Raw genomic sequence first — 15138 nt, forward strand, 5'->3', positions numbered from 1 at the left:
AAGTGAATCTTATGGATCAGAAGAGCCCAAATATGAACATGACAAAGCACATTTTAAGATCAAAAACACCACAATTTCATATCAGATCTACTGGTAACGCAGTCAAACCAATAACTACACATTTATTTATTTGGTTAAAATAGTTAAAAATGCAGTACACTCATTTGATCAAAGCCTTAATCACAAAAAAAGCTGCAGTCCAACCTATTAGCCATATTCTTTCAAATCCATATTTGAACCTCGAACGTCAATATTGAAATAAAAACTCTTCAGCTCCACAGTTTTGTTCTTGTTTTGTTCATCCACATGATGAGCTGAAAGACTGGACAGTTGTTGGGGGCGGGGATTTAATTCCTGTTGGCTGGAGCTGAGATGAACAAAAGAAGCCTGAGTTTGTCCACCAGGTAATGCTATCCGTAAGACTGGAGCTGGTACACAGTCGCTGGTGGGGTGAAATATGACTGATTCTTAAGGCCCACAAAAATTACAGCAGGATAGTTTTATTCACAAAAATACGTGATTGAAAACAGGGGGGGAGGGGGGGGCAGAGTGATATTTGTTCAGGAGGCCTGGAAATCCTATAGAAAGTGTTGGTTGTATTATCAGAAATATAACAGTTGCAGGAGTAATTCACAAGTTTATTCACTGTCCACCAGAGAGCCCAGTTTACTGGAATGAGTACAGGAAGAATGCCCTTGCTGCTCAGTTTGATAACAGAAGAAGATAACACGGGGGGGGGGTTTGGTAGAAGGAGCTCGGTGAGGTATTGTGACAGAAAAAAAGAGGTTGTGTGTGTTTGATGCCTGAGAAAAGTACCGTACAAGTGTTACGTAAGGGTGTCTTTAAAAATAAAAATAAAAGATGCTTATGGCTGAAAGGAGAGACTGATATTTAGATGATAATGGAAGGACAAGAGCAGAGAAAGAAATGCAAAAGGCCTGAGACCTAAATACAGGGAACTAGGAAGAGGAAGAAAAATTGAAAAGATAAAGTGGAAGAAGCATGCTGAACATTTCGGAGTAGAAAGAGCAGAGCTGTTGGGACTGAGGGAGGGAAGGCTGAAGATGAAATGGATGAGAGCTAACGACGATCGGGCACACTGAATATTGAGGTAAAGGCTGGCAGGTCTGGTCCTCGTGAGGAGTGGAGCTCACCTGGGAGAATCTGGGCCTTTCTAGGCGTACATGGTCAACTGGAGCCACTGCAGGTAGAGAGAAGGAAACTTCAATAAATCTGGTTTATACACCTAGAGGCCATTTTTAAAATTACATTTACACTATACAGACAGGCAAATTCAAGTCGGCTAAGTTCTACTTTTGTGTACAATTATAATAGTAGATTATCCATTAAAATGAAAGTGATTCATCGAGAGCAACGGCTTTATTTTTTAGTTTGATATAATCTATAGATTTCAGTAATAGATAAGATCAGCAGTCTTCATTGGAGCAGTGGTTCCTGACACTTTTTGCTCACATTTGTGCAAGTTTACAAGTTGAGAGGAGTTCAATCAAAGATGTATTCTCTCTTCTCAGAATACTTTTACATGCATGAAGGAGTAAAGCTTTACAGCCACTTGCCTATTAAATTACAGTATACCATATTACCTCACTAGATTAACATAAACTTTCTTTTGCTGCAGGCTGATGCTTCTTTAGAGGCACTTAAGCAGTAATGGACGTAGCCAGAGGTGGGAATAACCACAAAGCAGCTGTGTTGTGGGTTGTGGAACGAGTAACATGTCGTCGTAGCTCTTACCTCCAGGACACTGAGTCTGATTGTACCATCTCCGTCCTGATCAAAGGCCTGGAACGCCCCTGGAGAGGAAAACATCACACTTCATCTTTGATTCAACACTTTTTCCAGGAGCCCATTATGGACACCAAACTACTTAAAGTTACATATTGTTGTCAACCTGGTGGGTGATTCTTTATACAAAACAATACCAGGGGGGAAAAAAACTAGACTAGACACACCTTGTTTTCCTCTCTCTGACAGCAGCTGTAGTAATTGTTCAGAAATAGAAAATACAGGCTTCTTTCTCAACTTCCCACATACCCTGCTGTGCTAGTAAATGGCAACGTTTTCCTATGGACGTACTTGTTGCACTTTAGGTTTATATTTTTCCCAGCTTCTGGTCAGAGAAACATCTACTGTATACCTGACAGTTCTATGCCAAGCAGGCCCGTTTTGTTTTTGTTTTCCTCCTGCTTCCTGCCTTTATGTTCCCTCCCTTGAGCCGGGGTCGTAACACTGACACTAGAATTTGTGTAAATAGACTAATAAATCTACAAGCTGTCAATTAGATGGGATGTGGCAGCCCCACTTGAACAAGGGCAATAAGAGAGTACATTTTCACATTAAAATCTTGCCAAGTGAAGTGCCAAACCACATTGAATGCAAAAAAAGAAAAGAAAATCACACCTTGTGGATAAAAAAAAATAGAAAAAACACACAAAGTAAAATACTGCAATGCTGGAAAGAGTGTTTTTAAAATATTATCTATTGCTGCTTATCACCACCTGGTTTTCAGGTGAGGCGCTGACTTACTGAACATGGCTTCGAGCCGCACCAGACAGCTGATGAAGCTGTCGAAGTCTATGTTCATGTTCTCGTTTGCGTAGCGCATGGTGATGATATCGTACAGCTGGTTGTTGAGACGGAAGCCTGAGCGGGACACAAGACACATGGCTGTACAGTGACAAGAACATTTAGAGGATGAGTTCAAGCTGTTCATGTTCATCTGCAGCACAGACTGAATTAATCCTACAGTATACAAACGGGATGTTTACATCATAAATCAGAAAATACGATTCAATATCATGTCAATAAAATCATAGTTTCAAAATGTAGCATATAGCAAAACATCAGACAAATGAGCTTTTAAAAGTCATAAGGTAACATAAGCCCATAATTTCAGAGACAATTAATACATTTTTTAGCGATCAGGTTCAGACTAATATGTTTGTTTGCCAAAACATCAATGAAAATAGAGCATTAATCAAATTTGTAAAATTTGTAGTACTTTATTAAGTGTTAAATATAAAAATGTTGTAAACAACAAGCTTAAAAAATCAGTTCACCAAAATTACAAAAATCCCTGGTAGTGTCTGGCGGTTCTGATAGTTTTGGTTTTATTTGTGTGGTTTTGAGAAATTCGACTGATTACTCAGAATAATGTAAAATTTGTATTCAAACAGCAGCAGAAATTTAAAACAGAGATATCTCAAAACCTGGGCAGAAAACCCCCCATCAAAATATCTGCACGGATATTTTTACTAGCTGCAAAAATCTGTCTTTTTGTAATGTGGATGAACTGAAAGAAATTTTAATTTGTCTGTCAAAGCGATTACCTGCATCATTGACAGCATTCCTCATCTCGTAACTGTTGATGCTACCGGACTGGTCAGCATTATAGTGCTTAAAGATTCCCTGAAAGAGAGAAAATGTGAATTTGATGTAGATCACCTTGCTGGGAGTTCAGTTCATCTTTACAGACTGAGTTGGTAAAAAGTGATGAGATAGTGAGAGAGAGGGATTATAACCGCTGTTACAGAAAATGAGAGAGAGGGACACATTCCTTTCCCACCTGCCACTGTTTGATCTTATTCCACAGATGCCTGAACTCCTGAAGATTAAGTCTACCCGTCCCATCCATCTGAACAGAAGCAGTTAAGACCCAAATTGTGCAACACATTAGTCAGTGTCCACTTACAAAACAGCTGGCTTCATATTCCAGTACTGCTCTATGAGCTTAAAACTGACATCATTTAAATTTCAGTGTCACCCAGAAAAAGTGACTGCAAGTTTTGTTTTGTGTGTGTGTTGGAATTACATCACTAACATACTGTAGTGGATTGTGTAATAATTTTGCATGTTCTCCATCATGTCGTCATGTCCTAAGTTGTCACTAGAGCATCAACTTGTCAGGAGTAAATACACACTCAGACTGGACAATGACAAAGGGAAATATTGTATACTTGAAGTATTGGAAAATATTGCTGTTTGTGTAGTGAAATGAGGCACAGGCCCTGTGAGCGTCCATCATAGACCCCGCCATGGGTCTCGGCAGGTTGTGCTTCCTACAGACAACACAGCCAGCCCGATGCACTCGATACAAAGGATACGTCCATCAGAGCAATCATGCTCCTGCAGCTCTCCAGGCTGAAGCCCTCAGTGTTCAGGTCCTTATCTGGAGGGAGACACAGGACAGGACAAGATTCAGAGGGCAACAAATAAAGACAGAATGACCCTATTAAATCTGTTGGGAGTTTACAGAGGACATTTTCCTCACATTCCAACTTATACAAATGTTTCAGAATAAAATCTCTCCACAGACTTAAGTTTTCATGTTTTTTTCTTCTGAAATTCTAAACATTATTGTTCCATTAAGGAAATATTTAGACTTAACAAAAAGTAAATTTTGGGATGTGTCTCCTTGATTCACAGGCGTCTCAGCTAGTTGCAGCAGCTGATTAAGTTTTGAGCCTGGTTCATTTTGTTTGTTGTGATGTTTGATGTGATCTCTCGCTCTCTGTTGCGTAGAGCGTGTGCAGCACCTGTGTGTATAGGTGGAGGGAAATAAGCGGTGCCCCATGATTGGTCTGTTTGAATGGATTGCTCTGCTAATGACATCAGTCCATTTAAACCTGAACAACTGAAGCCAATATATAGGTTTATGTATTACAACAAGTAGAGTTTCAGCTTTCTGACCATGAACTGTAAAGTTCTGACAGACAGTCAGGAAAGCGTGCAAATATAAAAAATAAATAAGCTGCAAATACAAAATACAGTTGCATATTAGGGCTGCAACTAACAATTATTTTCATTGTCGATTAATCTGTCTAGTATTTTCCAGAGTAGTCGATTAGTTGTTGTCTAAAAATGTCAGTAAATGGTGTTTTGAAGTTTCCAAAAGCCCAAGATCATAACCTCAAATATCTTCTTTTGTCCAGAAGCTGATATTCATCACAGAAAACCAGAAAATATGCACATTTAAGAGAATTTTCTTAAAATATTGCTCTAACTCGAATGAATCGATTATCAAAATAGTTGGCAAGTAAGTTAATAGTTATAATTAATCATTGCAGCTTTACTGCATATGTATGAGATGTGACATAAATTATATGTATGTACAATATGAAGTCTCATGTTCAAGTAAGCGGATATGGTTAATTAAAAATGTTAAATGATTCTGTCCATGAAATCGCATGTGACGTCCCATTATGTCTCCAAAATGAGAGAGTTAGTAATCCATGGAGAGACAGTAATCCAGAGAGAAAGAGAGAGACTAAGATTAAACAAACAGAGCTGGAATGGAGGCGGAAGGCTCTGTTGTCCATCTCTCGACAAAGTAGATGAGTTGGAAAGTTTGTGCCACCTTTGAAACAGTTCGGTTGATCGATCTGGACTCACGTTTGGTGATCACTCTGTTGAGAACGTTTTTCAGTTCGTTGGCTGTGATTTCCATGTCCTGAGAGAAAGGCCAGAGGGCCAAAGGAAACAGTAGAAGAGAGGAGACAACCATTAAAATCAGCGGATATTTGTAATACCCGAACACAGAGTACAGGAGGGCTTTGTTAATTAAAAAACTGTACTCACATCGCCGGCTATCTCCTGAAAAATAGTCCTGAACTGCTGGTCCTCCTCACTCTCTTCCCCCGCTGAGGCCGGCGCCGGCTGAGGCGTCATGGAGCCACAAAGTAGAAGGAGATAAAGAGACAAGAAGATGTGAAAGGAAAAATGTGGAGATCAAATTTCACATACAGTTCATAACTGCTTTCATATATTGAAAAAGACCTTCAGCAAGTCAAAGCCCTCTCTTCTTCAGCAGCTTTAGTTGTTAAGTTAAGCACACAGCCCCCCATTTTCATCCAAGCAATTCAAAGCCACAGAAAAGAGCACAGTATTGTTGTGTCCTTGATAACTTAGTCATATTAAAACATATCTTAAAGCTATCAAAGAAGAGAGCTTTCACTTGCTGCAGGTCTTTTTCAATCACTTAAACCTGCAGCAAGAAGAAGATGTCAGTCTGTCACGGAGAGCCCCTAATATCCTAATTCTGCAAAGTCACAAGAAGAAAAGAGCGTCACTTACCACTGGATGATCAGCCTCGATCCTGTTCTCTATCTCCCTGGGTGAAGATGAACAAACAGCAGTCACGATGGTGACAACAACATCTCATCTGGACCACAAGCCCGTACACTCTAATCTGTTTACTACAGCCAATCATGTTTTTTCTCATCAGATATTAACAGTTAAATAAGTCTGAAATCCTCAGCTCACTGATGAGACAGCAAGACTTAAACATATCTGAATCATTATACCACTTATAGTCCCATACTCACATTGGACTAAAATGGAAAAATTATTCCACAAACACTATGAAGCTGTGAATAAAATGTTGTTAGTATTGTACCACCTGTAGCTTCTTCCAATTAAGAGTAATTTCTCTTGATTTTTGATTCAGTCTTGATTGTAGAAGGTGTCGTCTTGATGTCCTGATTTTAGATTGTATTAGATGGGATATAAGGAAGTTTGTCAATTATTTCATTACTATGTGAACACACACCCTTCTCAAGTCCAAGTAGGTTAAAACTACTGGTGTTAATATTATATAATTTGTGAAATCTCAAGCCCATCACAGTGAGCTGTTTGCTGTGCACATCCATCCCATGGCCTTATTCACAGCCAGGTCCCGGTCCATCAGAGTGCAGGCCAGCTCTGCATGCTGTCTGGTCCTCCAGGGCAGCAGGGGGTGGAGGTGTGTGTTGAAGCTTGAGTATGCAGTATTGAATATTTTGAAAGTTTACCGGATCGAAGTCGCTTGTCCTAAAAAAGATTCCATAACAGCTTCGAACTGGGGCCGATTTCTTCCAGTTCTATAAATCAAATCGCCGTTAAAATTGTTTGTTCTTGGTGGTTTGTGTCCCACCCACCAAGCACCCTGATAAAACCCCACCCTCATCAAGAAACATATTAACTTGCACTGTAAAATGCACATGGAGAGTGGATAAATCACCATTAAACTTTGTATTTTCTAGGCTAAATCAAACCTGCTGCTGCAACTTTAAATCTAACAAGTAGGGCTGGGTATTTATCTACAGTGGCTATATTTTAAACTTAGAAAGCTTAACATTATGTGCATTTAATAATCTACAAAAATCAGTGTATAAAGCACACAGACATCCTGCTTGTCCAGGGGCCAAGACTTCAGTTGTGATTTCTGCCTCACAAACACTGTTGACCACTTTATCTAAGATTTAAATTTTTATATCAGGAAAAGTAGTGTTTTGCGCCCAAAATTATTTTTCATCATGTGCAGAGGAATTAAAAGAGTTCAGGTCAACATCCTTTTAATTTGATTCCTCCAATTGGGTTGGTAATTACTGGGAGTATTTAACAGTGTTAGGGCTGAAACAACTAGTCAATCCGTTTTGAATAATTTTTAAGCAAAAATACCAAACATCTGCTGCTTCTCTTTGTCAAAACATACAGTAAAATTAATATCTTTAAGTTTTGAACTGTTTGTACCAGCTGGTCTACCTGCGCCCACTCTGCCTGTGCACTCACTGTGCATGAAAATTAATTAATTAACAAGAAAACTTAACATACATAAAATAACAATAATTAAAATAACCATTAGCTGCAGCCTTAACAAGTCTTGCTACTCCTTTTGAGGTAGAAATCACAACATGGTTTTTTAAAGATGCATTAAATCTCCAAACAACTTATAGATCGACATGTTTTTTTAAAACCTCTCGATATTCTCTAATACCTAAAAATTTCCATCAATAACAAGAACCAATACAATTCTGATATACGTTACATATCAATACCCAGCCCTACTAAGAAACCTAGAATCAACATCAATCGAGTGAAATAAACATCTACTAACATTTCTAACTGTAACTACATTATTCTGACAGGGGGGAACTACAAACCCATTCCCTCCTCTTACCCAGCTCGCCCCCTGCAGGCCACCCTGATCCCCCTCACCCACTCACTCTGAGGTGTTTCTCTTTTCAGAGAAGACTCGCAGGATGAACTCTCCCTCTTGGTGCGGCTCGTACGTGGAGGGAACGATGACGTACTCCCCGGGGCTCAGGCGGAAACGCTGGGTCACCTCGCGCAGGTTGATGTAGGACTTGCAGCGAGCTTTGGAGGAGTTGAACAGGAAGAAGTCCTTCTGCATGTGCTGCTTGTTCCCGTGCATCTAGAAGGGGAAAGTCACAGGGACAGGGGCAGGAAATGATGAATGGTAACAGTTTGAACACTCAAAATAAAAATACCAAGAAGAAAGATAAGAACTCCCTCATAGGTTAGTCAAATCCAAGACTATTATATAAACATTGGTGATGATAATTAAAAAATGAAAACAGGGAAATGAAAACAGTGAAGGATGTAATTAACTTGCAAACTGCTGCTCAGCTTTGAGAGTTTCATTTCCTTACCTCCTTTGGCACCTGTAGAGAGACAGAAATAAACATCAGTGTTTGTGTCATTTGAGGATACAAATTGAAACCAAAAGCTAATTTTTCTCATGATGTCAAAGTTATTATTGCTGTTAAAAGAATAGGAAACATTAAAAACTAATATTAAGTGTGTGCCTCAGAGCGAACAGCAATTTAAACAACTATTATGATTTCTTTCATCATAGTTTTGTACTGCAGAATTATGGAACATGCCAAAAAGAAATATGCAAGTTCTATAAAAACCTATTAACATGACAACATTTAAACTGTCTTGGTATAAAAAGTACAGGACACCTCATAAATGGCAAATCCGATGGTGAAGAGGTTGGCTCCCATCTTGCGCTCTTTCCGCCTGTTCTTCTGCATCAGAGACACCACAAAGGTGCAGCCCACTTCGTTGTCCTCGGGATCATCATCCTCCTCCAGCAAACGAAGGCGGTACTGAGGGTTGGTCCAGAAAGTGTCTGCAGGACATTATAGAAAATATTTTCACAGGAGGAATATTTGTTTGTTTTTTAAAATCAATAAAATGCCTTTTCAGACTTTGATAATAGAGTGATGTCTTTTTCAGACTTGATTCTGCATTTAAGACATATATACATAAAATTTACTTATATAAACATATTTATGATTTTTGACTTTTGTAGTACTTGTTGTTCTTTGTTGATTGTTAAGCAGCAAAATACCTACTTAGCAATAAACCTGTTTCTGATTCTGAAAATACATCAATTCACTGGAGAGGAAAAAGTAAAAATCACCCTGAGTGATCAAGCTCTTGCATGTGTGGGGTTAAAAAAAGTATATTGCTTTGTTGTTCTGTAGATTGAGATACCTGGGTAGTTCCTGCAGCCCCCAGCAGAGCAGCCTCTCACCCAGCGACCCTCGTTCACAGAAACCGTCCATTTGTGAATCTTATCGTCCTCCAGGGCGTCAGGGGTGAGGTTACAGATCTCAATCTTAGTGTAGTTCTTCTTGAAGTCCTCAAATGCCATCCTAGATGTGCACATAAGAGATTGGGACATCTGGCGAATATCTCTACATGTGGCATCACAGTTTAGCACAGTACAGTTCCTGGCTCCCTCTAAATACCAACAACAATTATGCTGAGGAGCAAAGTGCTTTCCTTATAGCAGTGTTTCCCACATATAGACTTTACTTGAGCGGGCCACCAAAGTATATTTGGCTACCCATTTTAGCATTTGCAGAGAAACATCTGGTATTTTGTTACAAGAATAGATACTGATACTGTACCTGTCTTTTTCGTTACATGAATTATTTGTACATGCAATTTGCCCTTTTGTCTGTTTCCCTGTCACTGAAATAAATCACATTACTTAGCAGATAAACATGACATCTTGTTAATTAAATCCACATTTCACAGCTGCAGTAAAAACTTACCAGAACTCTCCATCCTCGGCACTCTGGTGCTGGAGCTTGTCTTTTTCAGCCTTAGAGAGCGTGGCCCACTCCTTAGAGCTGAAAAATAGTGAAATTGCCAATTGCCAAAAGTTACGATAGATTTAACTAAAGAATTGAGCTTCATGTTCCATCTATCCATCCATTATCAACCGCTTGTCCTGCGTACAGGGTTGCGGGGGAGCTTAATGTTGTAATAAATAAAAAAGAAACATTAAGACATCAAAATTCTACCTTCATCAAACTCTTGCTCCTGACAGAAAAGTAGGGCTGAAAACAGAAGATTTAAGTAAGAGTAAAGATAGTTAAAAACTCATCACTTGTCACTCCAGGGACCGTTCCACTCCACTTGGCCCCACGGGTTCCTGAGACGCACCAGACGAACTTTAGATTCCTTGTGCTGAGATGGTTTACACTGTACGAAAACACAAAAGATGAGATTCTCACATTAAAACATCGTCACTGATATTATATTTTTAAAATTTCAGTGGTGGAAAGTAACTAAAAACATTTACTCAAGCACTGTACTTAGGTACAATTGTGAGGTACTTTTACTTCACTTGAGCATTTAAATTTTATGCAACTTTATATTTCTAGTTCACAACATTTGACAGCTACTAGTTACAGATTTTAGAAATAAAGTATATAAATTTCTATAGAATCTATCAAACTATCCAGCAGTATATAAAGTAGTTAAAATTTGCTCCACCTCCACCAGCTATAACAAATACAGCGTATGTGTTAAAATATCAATAATAATATTACATTATTATGATGCATATGTCAATAATACTCTCAGAAAGGGAACATTCTGGACAACAAGTCCATTTTCTGTAAAAAAGAACAGTAAAATTTTCTGTTATACATTTGCACGTTTACTTCAATGAAATCTTGAATGTAGGACTTTTACCTGAAACAGAGTATTTTTACAGAGCTGTATCGCTACTTTTACTTAAGTAAAATATATGAATAATTCTTCCACCACTGCTTAATTTGCTGTTTTTGAACAATCAAATGCGACATTAGTGACCCCAAACTAATACGAGCATTGTTACCGTGTTGTCCTGCTCCACCGTTTGCTGTGCAGCTCTGCAGGATCACAGAGTTGGAACAATCGCAGTACATCACACACAATATTTTTTTGTTTGTCAGTGACCAGCTTTACCTCCTCCACCGCCGTCACTGAGTAGGCGTGACCTTTCACAAGTCCCGTCACGGTACGAGTCTCAAAGCGAGCAGGAACAAGGGACTGCAGGTACACAAAATACATGTTCACATTTAGAACAAGGACAAAACATTTGAAGAGTGATTCCTTTAAATTAACGCTATAACTTAACTTAATTAAAATAATATACAGATGATATATTTTGCCTAGTGCAAGTTCCCTGCATGGTGCAATGGTGTTAAATTACACTTAATATGTAGTTTAACACCATTTGAATATCTTAAATTACTCCTCTGATAAAGCTCTGATGATAGTAGAAAAGCCCAGTTATTAACCTGGGAATCATAGTGCTCCTCCTCTGTATCGCAGTTACATAAAAATGTCTGACTCACATCAATGGAGCAGCCCATGAGGGAGCCTCTCTCCAGGGCTTTCTTCATAATCTTATAGAGCTCTTTGGGAGCTTCCTTCAGCTCGTAGAACTCAGTGACTCCACCAGTGAAATCCTCCATGGCCTCGGTGGTGTTTCCACCCTTGAGGGCCTCGTAGGAGCCGTGCAGCCTAGAGAGGGAAGTGGAAGGGAAGTGCACAGATGTTACACTTACATATCCAATTCATTCATTCAGACATATCACTGTATCAGTTACATTATGTGTATTATGTGTGTTTTTATGTCTGTGTGTGTGTCTATTTTGTTGTTGTAGTGCTACTATTATCTTGGCCTTGATTTTTAATCTTAGTGAAACACTTTCACAGGTTAAATAAAGCCATTTTCATTTTACTTAGCATTATTTAGCACTAACCTGAATAGTGGTGTTTTTGTAGGCCAAGAAGGACGTATAATAGAGACACGGACTAATTACACAAAACTGCAGCCAACAAACTCAGCTTGGAACAAAAAAGCAATGTTTAGAGAAATTGTAGGAACTGCTAATATATTTAGTTGCAGGTATGTCTTACTCTGACTCACTCTGTATCGAGTGTTTTGTCAGAGTGATTGTTCTTTGGGATGCTTCAACTGTACCCCCTCATGCTTCTGGGCACGTGGAGAGCTGTTTTCTCTACTCTGCTATGTGCTGTACTGTTACAGTGCGTTCCCTCGTGGTGAATATTGTTCTGTCTATGCCATCTGTGTTCATGTGATGTGCCATTTGATTAGCCTGGCTACAATCACCACTGCCATGATCACTGGAAAGACTGGGTGTGTCAACCCTTGTAAATGTTAAGACCAACTCCCTGAAGATTTCACTCTAACTCTGCGGGGCTATTGCCAACGGTGTTTAGTAAATGTACTTTTTGTGTAATGAGGCATAGAAAGGGGCCAATTTTGAGCCAAATGTGTGCATATTACCTCATTTAAATACATGCAAATAGCACCGCAGCACTGAGACGCTATTTGCCTGGAAGTGCAGGTCGGTGCGCATTGAGAATTACACAGTTTGTTTTTGTCTAATTTGTGCAGGTTTAGCAGCAAAAGCCATGCAATCCTTTTGTGGATTCACCCCTCTGAGTACTCACTTGGCATAGGCCTTCTCAAGCAGGGCGCTCCAGAACTCGTTCCTCTCAGCGGACTTTGTGAAGACTAGCTGGTTGTTAAAGGTTGGGATGCGGTCATCAATGACGACATCAACCCAGTCGCCATAACGCCAGAACTGAAGGACAGAAGCAGGTGAGAGAGGAAAAACAATGTGGGTGTCAAGTGTCTGTGAATAACATTTTAAGTCAATGTCACACGTCTACTACTGAGTGCTGTGTCAGTAACCTTTATTTTAAGATGCTAAAGGAAGGACTGAATATTATGATGGAGACTTTGTGGCAATACATGGAAATTTTATGTTTTTTGTCTGACCTGGAAGTGGAAGATGCCGCCATAGCCTTCTGTGTAGCTTTGTTCATGGGGAACAACACGGTAAAGAAGCTTCTCATTTAAGGTGAGACAGGCAATGGCAGCCAGCAACCAGCAGTCACCTGAACACGCATAATTCACAAAAATTTTATTAAATTCAGGTAACTTTTACTGGGTGATTTCATCTACACTTGGAGTTCAAGACAAATGTTTCCAGCAGATCAGGATGGAAACTGTCTGAACCATCTTCAACACAGATTCTGATTGACATTTGTTGCGATATCTAAAAATGCTGCCTTTTCCTAATTCCAATTGTATGGATGTAGTTGGAAATGTAATTCCTTGTCTTCATTCAACAAACAAATAGCTGCCAAGGTATACAACATGTACCTTGGCAATTGTGATTTCACTCAAAACAAAAACAAAGACTGACAGGAACTTCTCTGCTGGACATATTTTGTTTTGCTGGAGGAAAAGATCACAGCCGAGTGCTGACATTTGTGTTTTCTGATTGTCCAGGTGTGTGACAGGGTGTTAGCTGCCGGACTGGAAACAATGTAAGTTTGGGAATGGTTAACAGTGTCTGCCAGGACCTTTGTCCCTTTGGTCCCCTTTATTTGCAGTCTGTACTGAACAACAATGAGAAGTGCTGCTGGTTGGATTCCCTTCCAAAAGAATAAGCACAATATGGGGAGGCCGCTGCAGGCAGAGAGGCCGTGCGCGGGGGATCGATGGGATGTTTGCTACCCAGTCATCCCCCAAGCTGCCTGAATTCAGACTGTCACTAAAAGTTGAATACAGCGATAGTGGTTCCATACAACATGTATTCAGCCCAGTCACACTGCGTGTGGTGTACCCACTTTCTTCTCAACCTGCCTTGTGCATTTTTGCCTCAGTCAATGAGTTTCAACAAAACCTGGAAACAGTTACTATAATATGACACCAAACAACGAAAGGACAGTGTTTAGGTGTTTCAGCGTGGATTTCTTGCTTTTGTCATTCCACCGATGTGCTGTTCTTGTTATTTTTACTCTTCAACATTAAGCTGGAGTTGATTTCAGTGTAAAGTCAATCATCATTGAATCTTTCCTTCTGAACTGCTCCGATTCTAAACAAATTCCCTCTTATCATTCAATGAGAATTTCGCTTCACAAAATGTAATATTGCTGTGCCTACAGTGTTAGAAGAGGCATAATTTACCAAGATCTCCCTGGCAGATGTCTGTCCTACTGGCTCCTCCAACAATGAACTGAGGGTTCTCACAGATTTCCTGTAGACAACAATAAACAAAAGGAGTTAACTTCGGCGCAAAAGGGACCAATAATCATTCCCATATCAGGTATGCAACTGTATTTGTTAGTCTAAGGACTGAGGGTGTCATATTCTCATGATTTTGGCAAATACTAACTGGGGCTAAATTAAATAAAATAAAATAAAAACAGAAATGTAATAAAACATCCATTGTATTATAGCAATTTAGTCAAAAAATAGAAGACAGGCATAATGATATAGCTGCTGCTGGGCAGTTAACAGTAACTTAATTCTAATCCAGTTATGTAGGACTGGTGGGCATTATTTCAATCTCCATTTCCAGGAAAAAGTCCCACAGCAGCTGTTAGTTATCCACGCAGGTTTGATGTTGTGTATTAAACAATAATGTCCCAACTCCCACATGTGATCCATCCCCTCTTTATTTAACTTTGCACTCAACGTGACCCAGTCTAACCCCCTCCTACCTTGGGCCTCTTCCAGACGATGTTCTTGACCTTGTTGGACTTATGTCCGAGCTCCTTGAAGCCCAAAGACTCCACAGTGGCCGGGAAAGTCTCATCCTCAAACAGGGTCTTCCTCTGAAGGCATTCCTGTCTCAGGGTGTTGTAATCCTGTCCGTTGAAGCGGAGGGGCTTGTTCAGAGACCCTTCCCCGTCTCTCCTCTCTCGTTCCCGGATCAACCGGTCACAGAAAAAGCCAGACGGTGTGTAGGGCATCTCGTCTCAGCTGACTTTTTTTGGGGAAAAAAACTAGCTTTTGCCACTTGTACTATAGTCTTACAAGCCTAAAAACCCTGGCATAAATCCAAACAGCTTATGTCTGATTGGCTCTGTTTTTGTGTGACGTCCCCCTCCCCTTCGTCACAGAGTAGTTGCAAAAGGTTGGTGTGAAAGACACATTCAATCCACATGCATTCACCTTTGCATTACCATGCACATACACACACATGCACAGAAACTCACACATCA

General features: G+C 39.8%; 1 protein-coding gene across 1 annotated transcript; it reads right to left on the bottom strand.

Moving 5' to 3' along the window:
- Positions 1-106: 106 nt before the first annotated feature.
- capn3a (calpain 3a, (p94)) lies at positions 107-14886 on the bottom strand. Its single transcript, XM_046062233.1, has 21 exons — positions 14635-14886; positions 14099-14168; positions 12902-13020; positions 12571-12704; positions 11445-11613; positions 11053-11136; positions 10208-10302; positions 9870-9947; positions 9304-9464; positions 8766-8935; positions 8451-8462; positions 8004-8212; positions 6094-6130; positions 5599-5676; positions 5413-5470; positions 4125-4189; positions 3587-3655; positions 3351-3429; positions 2548-2664; positions 1756-1814; positions 107-1201 (listed from the first exon to the last, which is right to left on the bottom strand). The coding sequence occupies exons 1-21, from the start codon at positions 14884-14886 to the stop codon at positions 1175-1177; spliced, it is 2142 nt and encodes a 713-aa protein (XP_045918189.1). The 3' UTR covers positions 107-1174.
- Positions 14887-15138: the final 252 nt, after the last annotated feature.

Source organism: Micropterus dolomieu, linkage group LG11 (assembly GCF_021292245.1).
Source record: "Micropterus dolomieu isolate WLL.071019.BEF.003 ecotype Adirondacks linkage group LG11, ASM2129224v1, whole genome shotgun sequence".
Classification (NCBI taxonomy): domain Eukaryota; kingdom Metazoa; phylum Chordata; class Actinopteri; order Centrarchiformes; family Centrarchidae; genus Micropterus; species Micropterus dolomieu.